The sequence below is a fragment of the Bombyx mori genome, chromosome 5, assembly GCF_030269925.1.
Source record: "Bombyx mori chromosome 5, ASM3026992v2".
Lineage (NCBI taxonomy): Eukaryota > Metazoa > Arthropoda > Insecta > Lepidoptera > Bombycidae > Bombyx > Bombyx mori.
In genome coordinates, this window is record NC_085111.1 from 10,484,404 (window position 1) to 10,498,802 (window position 14,399).

The following is a 14,399-nucleotide window of genomic DNA, read 5'->3' on the forward strand; positions in this document are numbered from 1 at the left end:
CCTTGTAATTATAGTTAGGCGTTCAAATAAAACTTATTATAAAAGATAACAATTCCTAAATGGTTCACTCTACAGTTTAAAAATTCCTGTGAATTAAATAAAGTGAATATATAGCTAACGGCCCAAAAGCGTTGGAAGAAAGAGCCACTTGAAATAAACTGGTTTAAGTTCTAATTTTTTTTTTTTTTTCATTAACGGTAGGCAGCGGCTTGGCTCTGCCCCTGGCATTGCTGAAGTCCATGGGCGACGGTAACCACTCACCACCAGGTGGGCCGTATGCTCGTCTGCCTAAAAGGGCAATAAAAAATAATAATTATAATCTGGTAAATACGGATATATTTTTTTTCCTACGTAAAATGGTAACCTTAGAGGGTTATGCCAGTGTAATCGAGCAAGTAGGTGAATTCACGGGGCTCTAACCTGCGGATGTTGCTAACACTAGCCCTAACAAGAGCAGTGCTGCGCAAAATCTACCACCGGATCGGAAACGCGACCTACTGAGAAGATCCGGCGAGAAACTCAGTGGGCTATAAATTTGAAGATGAAGGTTAACGACGTTTTCTTTATCGCAAACAGCGTCGTACCCAATGCGTATAATGAGTTATTTCGATCTTAGAATCGAATCAAGTGACAAAACTAAATAATTTCGGGTGTTGTTGCCGATGCCACAACCCTAAACATAGAATAAGAACAAATGAGATAAAATGACCAGTGTGCTTAGTGCGAGTTTTTTAACGTTCTCGATAGCGTAAAAGTTAGCTCAAAATTGTATGCAGTTGGAACAGTGCCTCTAGCGGCAAACGTAGGTAAACGTTCCAACTCCATACAAAGTTGAGTTAACTTTTACGCTATCGAGAGCGTTAAAAAACTCGCACTAAGCACACAGGTCTCGACACACCTTAGTCGTCCGTGACCATCATCAGAAACAATATAATATTACTAATAATAAAAACGCAAGATTAAACCGTAATAATAGTTTCAATTAAATTATGTACCACATACGGTTCTCCCCAGGTTCATGAGGTGAAGGATATTGACAGTGTTAATGACTTAAAGGGAAAGTCTCGACTCATGATCTACTACGTCTTTAAGTACGTCATTCAAAACTTCGGTAATTCCGAGGTTTCAACGACTTCAATAGAATGAATAATTTTTTAACATTTTACAAATTCTTATTGCAGTTTAATAGCTTAACTAATATAGTTTATAGTCCACATATTTTTAAACATACAGTTATTTCATTAAAACGTTAAAAATAAACCATAACTAGATGATGACCGAGCTTTGCTCGTTTTTTTTTTTGATAATGCCATCTTGTTGTGTCTTTAAAGCGGTTAGTTGCCCTCAATTAAGAAAAATAGTATTATTATTCGCCAATCGATGTCGGGAAGAGTTGATTATTGAAAACATGAATAAAACAACATTTTCTGAAAATAAATCGTAGCTAGATCGATTTATCGCCCCCGAAATCCCTTGTATACAATACAGTCTTTACCATAAGGGCACACGGGGCCCGTGCCCAGGGCCCCCATTCTCAAGGGGCCCCGAAAGACCGACAATTTCTCTCACACGTTTATTCTCAAAACATTTTTGTCGGGCACATTACACTTTTTTCACAAATTAGTAATCAGAAGGTATTTACAAGGCATATACTATGCCTATAATAGAAGATTTTGCTCAACAGAAATCCCGAAAGAAACTGTTATCGAAATCGTAACCAAAAAAACCAGCAGCATTCTAATATAATTAATGACATCTAATATCATACTGTATTTGATTACTTATAATAAATGGTCTCATACTCAGTAAAAAATATTATTATAATTCGCTTTTTTTACTTTCCAAAAGGGCCTCAAATTCTTGTGTGCCCAAGGGCCCCATCCTAGTTTAAGACGTCCCTGCTTGTATACTAAGTTTTATGAAAATTATTGGAGCCGTTTCCGAAATTTAGATTATATATATGTGGGATGGTATGGCGAAATCTAGTGGATATTTAGTTTAACAACAAAATCTTTTATTCTTTCAAAAAATACTACATACACATTCGTAACATCGTTATGTCCAACTTATATCTGTCATTTATATTTTCTTCTTTTAAAAATAAAACTCGTGTGCCAGTGTGAATTAACCAAAAAGTACCGATATCCCACTCGGCCATTCCTACCCATTCGTCTGCCTCAGACGAATCAGTTCATAGCTTAATAAAATTAGCAAGGCTAGTCGTATGTATCGGACCTCCTCCATTCCCAATCTTCAACTTTTAGTCGTCCTCTTCTATGATTCTCTCTTATAATTTCTTTTTCCATCTTCTTTGGTACAGCGATAAAACTACTTCCATTCTTCTCTTTGTACAGTATTCTATTTTGTGTCAAATGATTCTGGTAAGGTACTTTAACCAACTTCTTGCAGTCTTCTTTCTCTAACTTCTTATAATCTTCTTTCTCTAACTTCTTGTAATCTTCTTTTCTTAATTTTAATTTCTTGTAGTCTTCTTTGACCTCGTCCTTCTCAACAACAATAGCACAAAGTGGTATCTTCTCCATTATAATTCCATTTCTTGTAAACTTAACTTCGAATTCACGCAGTATGGGGTTGCCAATGATCAGCTTTACAGGTATTATATCATCTTCCACAATGTAAAATTTGATATCCGTAACAGCATCATCAATCTGTAGCTGAGTAGTAAAAACACCTTTGATAAGTACTTCTTTGTTAGCAATACCCGTAAGACGAACTTCTGAATTCTTGTCATAATGTTGGATATTATTTTCAATTTTTTCAAATTCTGATTGTATAATAAGGTTCGCGTCACTACCTGTATCGATAAAAGCCACCATCTCTGTTCCATTCAATAACACTTTCTTGTAAGGGATTTTTTCTTCTTCGTTTTTCTTCTGAATAATTAAAGACTTTTTATCATCATTCTTACATTCGTTTCCCTTGTGACCGAATTCATTACACTTAAAGCATTTAATGCCCTTTGTACAGCCGGGGGATTGATGGTCTAAATCACCACAGTTATAGCATCTTTTAAAATGCGGTTTTCTTAATGACGTTGTCCCTGCATCTGCATTTACTTGTGGAACTGCCTGGTGATATGATTGTGTACTCATTTTCTTCCGAATATCACTGTAAACGTCCAGCTTCTTTCGAAAATCATTGTAAATGTCTAGCTTCTTTCGGAAATCTTTCAAATCTGTAGCTCCATATAAAATTGCTTTGTTAGATTCAGGATCATTGATACCATCTATGACGTATTCCATTAAAGCAGCATCATCTACTCTTCCATGCAGTGCTATTTCTTTCATAACTAAAAAGTATTGTTGTAAAGTTTCATCATTTTTTATCTTTCGTGAAATAAGCTTCTTGTGAATCTTAGCACTATTAAACTTAGGGCCAAATTCTTCAATAAGGGCTTCCTTCAAAGTAGGATAGTCCTTAACTCTACCAATAGATCTTAAAAATAACTTTGCTGTTCCACCCAAAAGTTTCTTTGCATAGATCAATCTTTCCACTTTAGTCCACTTCATCAAATCAGCAACATCTTCAAATTCATCAAAAAACTCCGAAATCGGGTAAGTATCATCTCCGGTGAAAGGTGTCATGGACTGCTCCAAATCACGAAACGAGATATGCACCTCGACGTCTTCTCTTTCGTCATTATCATTATTCTTCTTAGGAGGCATTTTTTACTTTAGGATTTTTATGCAAAAAAAAGATAATAGTCTCGTTGAACTCGTAAATAAATAGTCGTAGTAGTCGTTAATAACAATTTTCAAAATCAGTCTTCTTCTTAAGTAGGTAATCTTCAGTAAATAATCTTATGTAATCTTCATAATAAGTCTGCATAAAATAATGTTACACGAAACTTCATCAATAATCTGCATCATAAAATCGTTATTTTTACACGTCTCCAAGTCTTGGATGCACAATGAAAATGCACTATAGCAGTCAACTTATCTCTGTAAAAATTCGTCAATCCACTGTGATTTATCACCGAACGACATCCTGAACAGTATCGTGGATGGTATCCCGGACGAGCCCCCAAAAAGATGTGGGATGGTATGGCGAAATCTAGTGGATATTTAGTTTAACAACAAAATCTTTTATTCTTTCAAAAAATACTACATACACATTCGTAACATCGTTATGTCCAACTTATATCTGTCATTTATATTTTCTTCTTTTAAAAATAAAACTCGTGTGCCAGTGTGAATTAACCAAAAAGTACCGATATCCCACTTATATATATGAATATACAAGAATTGCTCGTTTAAAGGTATAAGAGTTCGCTTGATTCAGAATTCTCATTGTCTTTTTGTTTAGATTTACCGGGAAATTGGTCCAATTATTGTGGACACATGATTTTTTCAGTTGTGTTTAAATATCCGAAATTTTTGCTGCAAAAGATCTATTCTTCTTCGCGGTTCATTCAAATTCAAACGAACGGAGATTTATTTTTATTGGAATTTAGATTATTTGCTACACAAATGACCATAGTTATTATTCTTCAAAATGAACCGTTACATAAGTGCCTCTTATTGAAAGTCAACCCACTGACTTTCTTGCCGGATCTTCTTAATGGGTCGCAATTTCGATCCGGTGGTAAATGCTGCGAAACACTGCTCTTGCTAGTGATAGTAAATTCTGCCAGGTTGGGCGCCTGAGTTCACCTATCCATCCGCGCCTAGCTCGAATAGCCCCTTAGGCTACTTGCAAATAGGTAAAGGAAAAAAAATTAAGGTACTTGTTCTTGTTAGACTGTTAATTATTCTGTGATGGTTGAATAAAAGCTAAAGTGAATGAAAATTTATCTGTTTGGGCGACCTGTATTAGTAACAAATTTTAGGAAGTGTTATCTTATCTGTTGCAGTAATCTAGATGCAGAGTGGGCCGGTTACGCGCGGCATGACCCACATAGTGGTCGGTTTTCAGTGACGTCATTGCGAACATTTGGGTCATGAGGGCGCGGTCTGAGGTACGACGCTTCCTCCATCGAACACTCGACCGACGACCCGAATGCAACTACCTAAGCACCATTTTGTTTTTATGGAATAGTCTATTTGTTAGAATTTTTTTTCTAAGGTTAATTCAACTATAATAGGATGGACAGAAGGAACAGGAGGCTCCATTTTTGTGGTGTTACCCCAAATAATCAATTTCGCGTTTTTGTATGTCTTTGTTGATCGAAAATTGCGCAAAACTGCGGTAATGATTTTGAATGAGAGAGATAGAAGATGAGCTTCCATGTGACGTCCATTCATATTATTCATTCCAAATTTAACATGGGAACCGCCGGATACATTTATCTATGTACTTTGTAAAACACAAACTATGTAGTTGAGTGACGGACAACGAACAGTCGGTGTAGAAGCATGAAGTTTTTCATAAGATCTGATATAAATCATCGGAGATTATTACACCTCAAAATACATTGGACGATATTAAAAACATGCAGGTTTAATTATTTAGATCATTCTTAATTCGCAATCGGTCTGTGGACTTAAAATGAACTACTGTTTTCTTGCAATCAATGAAACTAATACTTTTTAGCGTTTCTCCTGTTATAGAGAATATCATAGAGAATATATTGGTTTGTCATTTAACCTTTGCGCCTGTTGTATGAGAATTAATATACAAACAATAAAAATAGATAACATTGTTTGTAGAATTTTAAATATAATTTATTTAATTTTAGATTTTGTTCAATTCACCTATTTGTTATTTTAATTCGTTTAATGATGACGATCGTTGCGAACTAAAATAAATAAGGATGTTCTGACTATTTACGTAATTCATATTATATTCTTTTTTTATTTTTTTTTTTATTGCTTAGATGGGTGGACGAGCTCACAGCCCACCCGGTGTTAAGTGGTTACTGGAGCCCATAGACATCTAGAACGTAAATGCGCCACCCACCTTGAGATATAAGTTCCAAGGTCTCAAGCATAGTTACAAGCATAGTTAGTTATTCTTCATAAATATAAAAATTTACAAAATAAATTATGCATTTTAAAAGACCAGTTTCAGATTTTCAAACAGAAAAACTGTAAATTTACATTAAAAAACAGCTGAGTGGAAAGCTTATATATTTTTATTCATATCTCTAAGCGTGTTTACAAGAGTACAAATAAAATCAAAGTTGAAGTGAGAAGGCACGTTGAGAATGTAATTTAAAAACAGCATTAATTAACAAATTAAATGATGCGACGACTTTAAGCAGCTGATAACCGGCTACATATTGACGCATGTTCTTCATGATCTGGACGCGTGTATCCAAATTAGGGTGGCCAATAATTTAAACTGTGCTAGTTCTCTCTTGCGATGAAATACAGCACGAAAGATCTTATCGACACAATTTCCTCGAACCAAGTATCTATACAACTGCTTAGTCGACGTCGCCCTAAACACGTCATTACGGATCCTCCCGATCCATTAACGGTGCTTTTAGGTACCAAAAGCACCGGTCACCGTCCTGTCCGAACCCGTCGCTTGCGAGGAAGGGCTCGACGAGTGAATAAACCCATAGACACAGCCCACTGAGTTTCTCGCCGAATTTTCTCAGTGGGTCGCGTTTCCAATCCAGTGGTAGATTCTGCAAAGCACTGCTCTTGCTAGGGCCACTGTTGGCAACACTCCCGGTTAGAGCCCCGTGAGCTCATCTTCACGTCAAGGAGAAGCTGAAATAGCCTCTCAAGGCTATCAGCATAGATAGGAAAAAAAACTGCTCACAAATACTGTAAGTCATTCTATGGTCAATTCCCAAAACAATTATACTCAAGAATTTCTCTTTCGCTCTAAATTTGAAAGTGCATAATAATATTTTGAAATAGTAAAATCGAGAGGTTGTGAGCGCGAGAATGATCTAACGGTAGTAACCAACGCACAGTATGACGTCACAGCACGATTTATATTCGATGAATAAAATCGGGTTATGAAATTGAGAACGGCTTTATCAACGGTGAAAAAATATCGACGAAAGTTGTGAAATATACTTACTTATAACCAAAAAATCTGATCACAATTTTAGTTTGTCACTTGAAAAGCACAAGTAATTGAAATATATATAATGAAATAAATTAATAATATGCGTAAAAGTAATTTTAAAGAGTAGCAACCCCATGACCATTAAAATTATTTCCTTTTTCACCCAAAATTATAAAAAATCCACGACCCGTTGCGTCCATGAGCTGCTCAAATATCATTACTTTTCAAAATCTAAGATGTGCTTGTTCCTGAATGAATCTATTTTTTTTAATGAACACTATTTAATATCGTAATTTTCTCGGCCCTGAGCTTGAAATAAAAATACTAATTCATACAATTTCTGATAAGGATACCTAATCATTTAGACTCAGTCACGATACTGCTTTACCTAATTTTTTTCAATGCCTTATAGGCAGACGAGTCTGGGTCTGCGGAGGGACCCTCTGTATTTTGTACCGTATGTTCCATGGGGAGTGCTCTGAGGAATTGTTCGAGATGATACCGGCATCTCGTTTTTACCATCGCACCGCCCGCCACCGGAGTAGAGTTCATCCATACTACCTGGAGCCACTGCGGTCATCCACAGTGCGTTTCCAGAGGTCTTTTTTGCCACGTACCATCCGGCTATGGAATGAGCTCCCCTCCACGATGTTTCCCGAGCGCTATGACATGTCCTTCTTCAAACGAGGCTTGTGGAGAGTATTAAGCGGTAGGCAGCGGCTTGGCTCTGCCCCTGGCATTGCTGAAGTCCATGGGCGACGGTAACCACTCACCATCAGGTGGGCCGTATGCTCGTCTGCCTACAAGGGCAATAAAAAAAAAAAGACGAACATATGGCCTACCTGATGGTGAGTGGTTATCGTCGTTCATGGACGATATTTTCATATAAGAATAGTTTGATTTAGCTTATGTTAAGAGCTTTAAGCGTGCTAATCTAGTAATTTGATTAGATAAATATCTGAAATAAAAACTGCCGAGGTTCATGATGACTGACACCTGGTACTCAATAATTTAAAAGATACTCTTTGTATTTTTTAAACGCCAGGTGAATGGTTCGAAATTCAGCAAGCAATTTTTTCTTTTCCTTTTTCTTTTGTAAAACCATTGGCCATGAAGGCTGAATTGCTGAATTTTTCGGGCAGGAGGTCTAGAAGGCGCGCTGGGTATGTGAGATTTGACGTTCTGCAGATGTTGGGAGCAGACCGCGGGCCCAAGGATATTTTTAGAGCCCTGCCGCACCAAACGACTCCCCTTGCATTCTCTCACCCGACGTCCGTCTCCACCTGAGATCAGAACCCGGTCGGAGTACGGGGTTTCCCGCCGTGAACACTACAACCAGATTCGCGGCGCCACTCCAATATCGTTGAATCTTCAAAGCAATAGTCGACGACCAATGACGCCGGTCTTTGTGGTACAGCGGCCCGTCATGCTGTCAGGGCGAAGACGCTGGTGTTCCGGGATTACCCCGCTGAGTCAGAACCAGCCTACCGAGTCCGAACGCGAAACACCGCCGCGCCGACCGGGCTGTTCTTCCATAGTACGTTTGGCGACGACAACGACAACGCGGACCGCACTGCGGAATGCGGATATTCCAAACGAAAACTTTGAAAATATCCTTCAACGCAATAATATACTTAGGTAGATACACAGCGGAAGGTGGTGTAGTCTCACACTACTCTCCGCCAGCAGTGAGATGGGTCTTTAAGTAGTTCTCCAAACGGAGGATATTGCAATTTGTCTGGTCCAAGTCTACTAGAGCTATTCCCGTAGTATTTGTCGGATTCAAATAACTTCTTAAGGTTCACGAGGACCCATTCTCCATACACCTTCAAAAATTCCGCTGTGATTTAATCATCACCCATGGCTTGCTGTTTTAGAGCCATTATAATCTCATAAAAGGCTGCCATCCCGGATATATTCAGTGTAGTGTCGCACCACTATAGCTTTTGGATCTATAGCGAAATTTTACATAGGTCGCTCGAACATTCTCAAAAGCTTCGATTCGCATCAAATGCTTAAACAATCATCAGTTTCCATGAGTGGCTCTACCAAAAGACATACCAATTTATTTTATTTTGAACCTTTTTCGTTTCGTGACCTCTTTTATACGTTCCATATAAAAACGGCATAGGTCATATGCAATGTAGGTACTTTAGATCCGTTAATTGAGCTGCTGATCTTTATATACATATGTATGTATCAGCTGAAGTCCGAAAAACCAAATAACTCCTTTCTTCAAAGTGTTTGAGAGGAATAACTGTCGTCTGTTCACAAATGATTTGATCTGATTTTGAACGATAAACTTAACACTCCGAGACTCACATTCGCCCTCCCGAAAAAATGTAAGTTAAGTATATAAATTATGTTTAAAAAGTTAAAATGTAAGAGCATGGAGCCGTCCTTTTCTCTTCGGACTTCAGATAGACCTAAAATGTCTTGTGGTGACAAATTCAATTATTCCTCGACCTCTGCAAATTTCTCATCGGTCCGCGGCATTCGAGAATTATAATATGTCGTCGTTACCTTGACCGCTACCGTGGCTGGGTATAACAATTTTAAGAGCCATATTAAGGGAAAAGCACTTGATCTTAACGTTTAACAGTTTTAAAATACGTTTAAAATACGGTAAAATACATTAACGGTATGTTATAAAATATATAAATTAAAAATGTTTTTCAATAAAATAGTCACGAATTTTTCGCCTATTCTAAATGCAGTGCTTGCTCTTTTTCTAATACAAAGTACATCATACATCATAGCACAGAAAAAATGAGTCGTCTATTATCAAAGGCGGCAATCTGTACATTTGGACAAAAAAATTTTATTGATATGTCAATACAGATTTATTTGAATATAATCGTCTCCTTCAAAGAATACGGTTCAAAACCTGCATTAAATAAAGGTTAATAGTTAACCTGTTATTTATCTAAGATGTCGTTCCGAAGAGTTTTGTGACTGCCAATGGAATACAAAGTCAATAATTCGTTTTTCTGATTTACCAATCATTGTCCAAAAGTCAGATTGCCGCCTTTGATAATAGTCGACTCAAATACGAAATATCAAAAAACTGTACATATAATATTGATCAAACTTTCTCGTAATTGCGACAATCCTGTATTAAGCTTCTGCGCAACAACAACGATGCGAGAACAATCGTTCATTTTATATTAAGAGACATAAACAAACTTACAGAGTAGGTATGATGGACAGACGTCACAACTACGTCGGTGTAACGGAAATCAGGATTCCGATTTAATGTCACACCTCACGCAACGTAGTATTTTGGATTGTAATTTATATCATTTACACTTAAAGAATTCGTGATCTACTCGAGGTATTATTGTCATAACATCGAACAAGATAAATTAAAATTATTATAATCTAAGGTTCATTTCTTAAAGACTTGGAAGATAATGTTTGAAAAAATATCTGAGTACAATCGATTTTTTGTAACCTTGGAACTGTGGTCTGTGAAACCACACAATCCGTATCTTATATTCGTATCACATGGTTCGAACTTTATCTTCGTGTTAACAAATACGCCTTGTTGTCAATTCCCGTAGAACATCTGTTGTTGTATGTTTGTGATAAAATTTTATACTTAGTTATATTTTTTACTATTTATAAAATACATGTGTAAAGAAATAATATGTTACCTAACCAATCCGGGGGAATGTATATATTGATGATTTTATAAATTTTTCAGGTCTTAAAACGGAACGACGCTTAGTTCGTAAACACACTGAAAAAAAATAATGTTTTTTCCCTTAATCACTTAAAAAATGCTATTTGAAATCCAAAGGTCACCTACAACATCTACCTAGGCCATGAAGCTCGATTGGGATATAGCTATCTTGAAATGTCAATACTATCTACCTGTCTATTCATAAGAACATGCACTTGATGAATGTTAGTGAAATGCTTACAAAATATTCGGAATTTTGTTCTGCCAAAGTAGGCGAGAGTAGGCATCCTGGAGAGGGCGGAGCCGTGGCAGCTGGTGGTGGTGGTGCCAGGGACAACAGCTCACCCGCAGACGCAGACATGTTGCCAACTGCAGCCAAGCTGCGCAGACGATCTGCCAAATCCGTATGGCCACCGTTGCACAACTTATTAATGTTACTTTCTTTTTCGTCAGTCGAACACAAGTTGTTAATGATTCGTGGTCTGCGAAGTTTCCTCGATGCCGCCCGCCATCTTCTGAGGCGACATGCTGCATTATTTAATACCTCTTCTGTTTCACGGCACTGCGGAATCTCTTCGTCAGACTGCATGGCGACTTCTGGATCTACAAATTCATCGATGAAGGGCAGATTTTTTTCCATAGCAGAGGGCGAAGGCTCGCCCTCGCTTGCTTCATCGCTTAAGACTGTATTTGATGAACCGAGAAAATCTCGTAATGCAAAAGCTAGCCTCTGGTCGGCATTAAGCCCCGGTGGAGTACTGTCACTGTCCAATGTTTTATCGGACGAAATGTATTTTTCTTGAATAGTGCCGTTAGCTTCATCTTTAACTTCATTATTTAAAGCATCATTTTCGTTTGAATTCATATCAACTTTTTTATCTTGGCTAAATGAAGGCATCTTGAAGAACCAATGGCTGAGGAAATTCATTAGCAGATATAAATAGATATTAGGAAAATATTTGGATGTATTGGTTCCTTTCACACATTATTAAAATTGTCACAATCTGAGATTCTGATGCTCACTTTTAATGAAATAAAATAGAACATTCCGAAGCGCACATATTTTTGCGAGGGTACCTATATATATATTAAGCCGATACTATCGCCCTCAAGTATTAATTCAAACTTTATATGTATCTAATCAATAGTTTCACTGAGCACCAACACAAACGACGCAGTTTAAAAATCACTTGTACGTTTTAATGAACATTTTCTGCGTTTTCATAACGAATGGTAATTAATTTAAACCTTACAAATCTTACTGGTTGAATATAAAATGCATTGATAGCTAGTCTCGAAATACGCAAGCTATGTACGTAAACCGAACAGAGCACTACTGGCCAGCGCTATCATCTCAAACTATACATATACATTTTCGATTGTAGACCGCTTGTTTGTATTGACGTATGCCAGGCTTGCGCAAAAGGGGTCTTGTTTAACGGTGATGCCCCCTATCGGAGTAATGTAAAGTATGAGTGCTGCGAAGCAAACGCCATCTGTCCATTCAAATAGTAATATAAAATGTACCACATTGATGTTGAAAACGGTCGGCGTACGTTCTACAATGTAGTGATTGGAAAACACGTCTGGTGGCACTGTACGAGATATTAAATTAAAGAAGGATTTAACTTCAAATAAAAACAATTTGATATTTACAGTCATGTATATACAATGTAGTTGATTCATTTTATGTCACTTTAAAAATTTTAATTAAAAAAATACCTTAATTTGTAACATTTCTGGTTGTTAGAAAGCTATAATTTTATAGCTGTAAAGGATTTAAAACTTAATATTAACGTTACACACACAGAACCACAGTTCATACATAACATCTAATGATAGGCGGCTAGCATACATTATGTATGAAATAAAAATAGACACAATATACTGCCAGCTACATCTGTCGTGAACCTATATAATTTTTCAAATATCAAGTTTTTGATGCCTACTAAACCTTAAATATTAACTTCCATAAATGTAATAAGCTCGTGTTTGTTTTTTAGCCAAAAAATCGAGAGCGGACAGTACTTTTTTTTTGGTCCATAAGACCAAACCCCCAATGCTGACCTGGCATCTGTAGAGATACTCCTTGAGAAGTCCTTTTGTGGCAAAAAGAAGTACAAGACTAGCGATCCGCCCTCGCTTCGCTACGGGATATGTAATTTATAATCTTATTTTCTTTTATACCAATCTGGACCTAACGGTAACTAACAAAAAAATCTAATCATTCCTCTTCTTATATCCATGATTCACTATTTTGCCGCCGTTGTACTTTTAAAACTGAGACCCTACAACTCATATCTCAAGATGAATGGCGGCATTTATGTTTTAGATGTCTATAGGCTCCTGTAGCCATTTAATACCAGGTGGGCCGTGAATTCGCACACCCATCATCATTCTCCTGCCCTTTTCCCAGTCACCCGGGGTCGGCGCACATGTTTTCTCCTTCCATACTCCTCTATCATATACCATTTCTTCGCTCACTCCCCTCCTACACATATCGTCTTTCACGCAATGCATCCACTTTTTTTCTTAGTTCTACCTCTTCCACTAAAGCCTTTCACATTCATAGTTAAAACTCTTACAAACCTCATTTCGTCTCATCATAATTTTTATATTTTAGATTTATATTTACATTTTAGATTTTATTTTCTTTAACATTTTAGCGTTTTAACAGCTATGTAACAATGCTTTGATTTTTTTCTTTTGTTTAATCATAATTTTTTTGTAAAAAGGGAGGAATGATGTAGGGACCACAAATATCCCCATAGCAACTAATAATTATATGTATGTGTTAGCAGTAATTATATTGCAATGATGCTACATCAGTCTCGGGATTTTCGGGCTGTCGATAGCACTTTAGGTTGTAATCCCAATATACGTTACTCACTTAACTGAGCACGTGTCTTATTAATCCTTGCCCGATATAGAGACTCAACAAAATCAAATAAAATCTAAAATAAAAATCCCTAAATGTCCATAAACGCGCACTTCTCAGTTTCACTGTCACATGTTTGGTAGGCAGCGGCTTGGCTCTGCCCCTGGCATTGCTGACGTCCATGAGCGACGGCGACCACTTACCATCAGGTGGGCCGTATGCTCGTCTGCCTACAAAGGCAATAAAAAAAAAAAAAAAAGGTGCCACTTTCAGACTTCATAGATATTCATCTTCAGATATTCATTCCGTATTCTATCCGTTCTCGTTACTCCACACATACATCGCAATATTCGCATCTCTGCTGCCTTTCATCCGCCATTTATACAAGTGTACTTATTTAGTTTCATTTATTACGAGATGAAAACGACCGGTATTCAGTCAACGTCATGAAGTTATGTAAGATGCGGACATTGATCCACAAATATGAAACACCATGTATTTGACGAAACACATATTTATAAATCTTACACACGCATGCATATTATTTATTGTCAAACTTTTGTTCTTGACGTCGGTTGTCAAATTGAGAATAGAATATGGTTTGTCTTTGTTAATATTTTTTATAGTGTAGTCTTGGCGAAATTTGTGATTATAGAAGTAGGTATAAAATACAATCATAATAGTGTACAAACTTACAATTCCAATTAATTATAGTCGAATTTCGACTACTGTGGGACCTCTAGTAATTATAATTTGTCATATATTGTGAAACTTTTGTTATTTTTAAAGTCTGTGGTCAAATAATAGATTAATATTGTTTTCATTGGTAGTAAGTAGTAGGTCTCGCGT

At 36.9% G+C, this 14,399-nt stretch overlaps 1 protein-coding gene across 1 annotated transcript in view; it reads right to left on the reverse strand.

Annotated features, from left to right (window-relative positions):
* The window catches only part of LOC101743188 (C-Maf-inducing protein), a 46,734-nt gene extending 34,666 nt beyond the window's left edge, over positions 1 to 12,068 (reverse strand). Inside the window, exon 1 of the mRNA XM_004930107.5 lies at positions 10,914 to 12,068. Within this exon, the coding sequence (XP_004930164.1) occupies positions 10,914 to 11,600 (687 nt within the window). The 5' untranslated portion in view covers positions 11,601 to 12,068. The remainder of the gene's footprint in view (positions 1 to 10,913) is intronic.
* Positions 12,069 to 14,399: the final 2,331 nt, after the last annotated feature.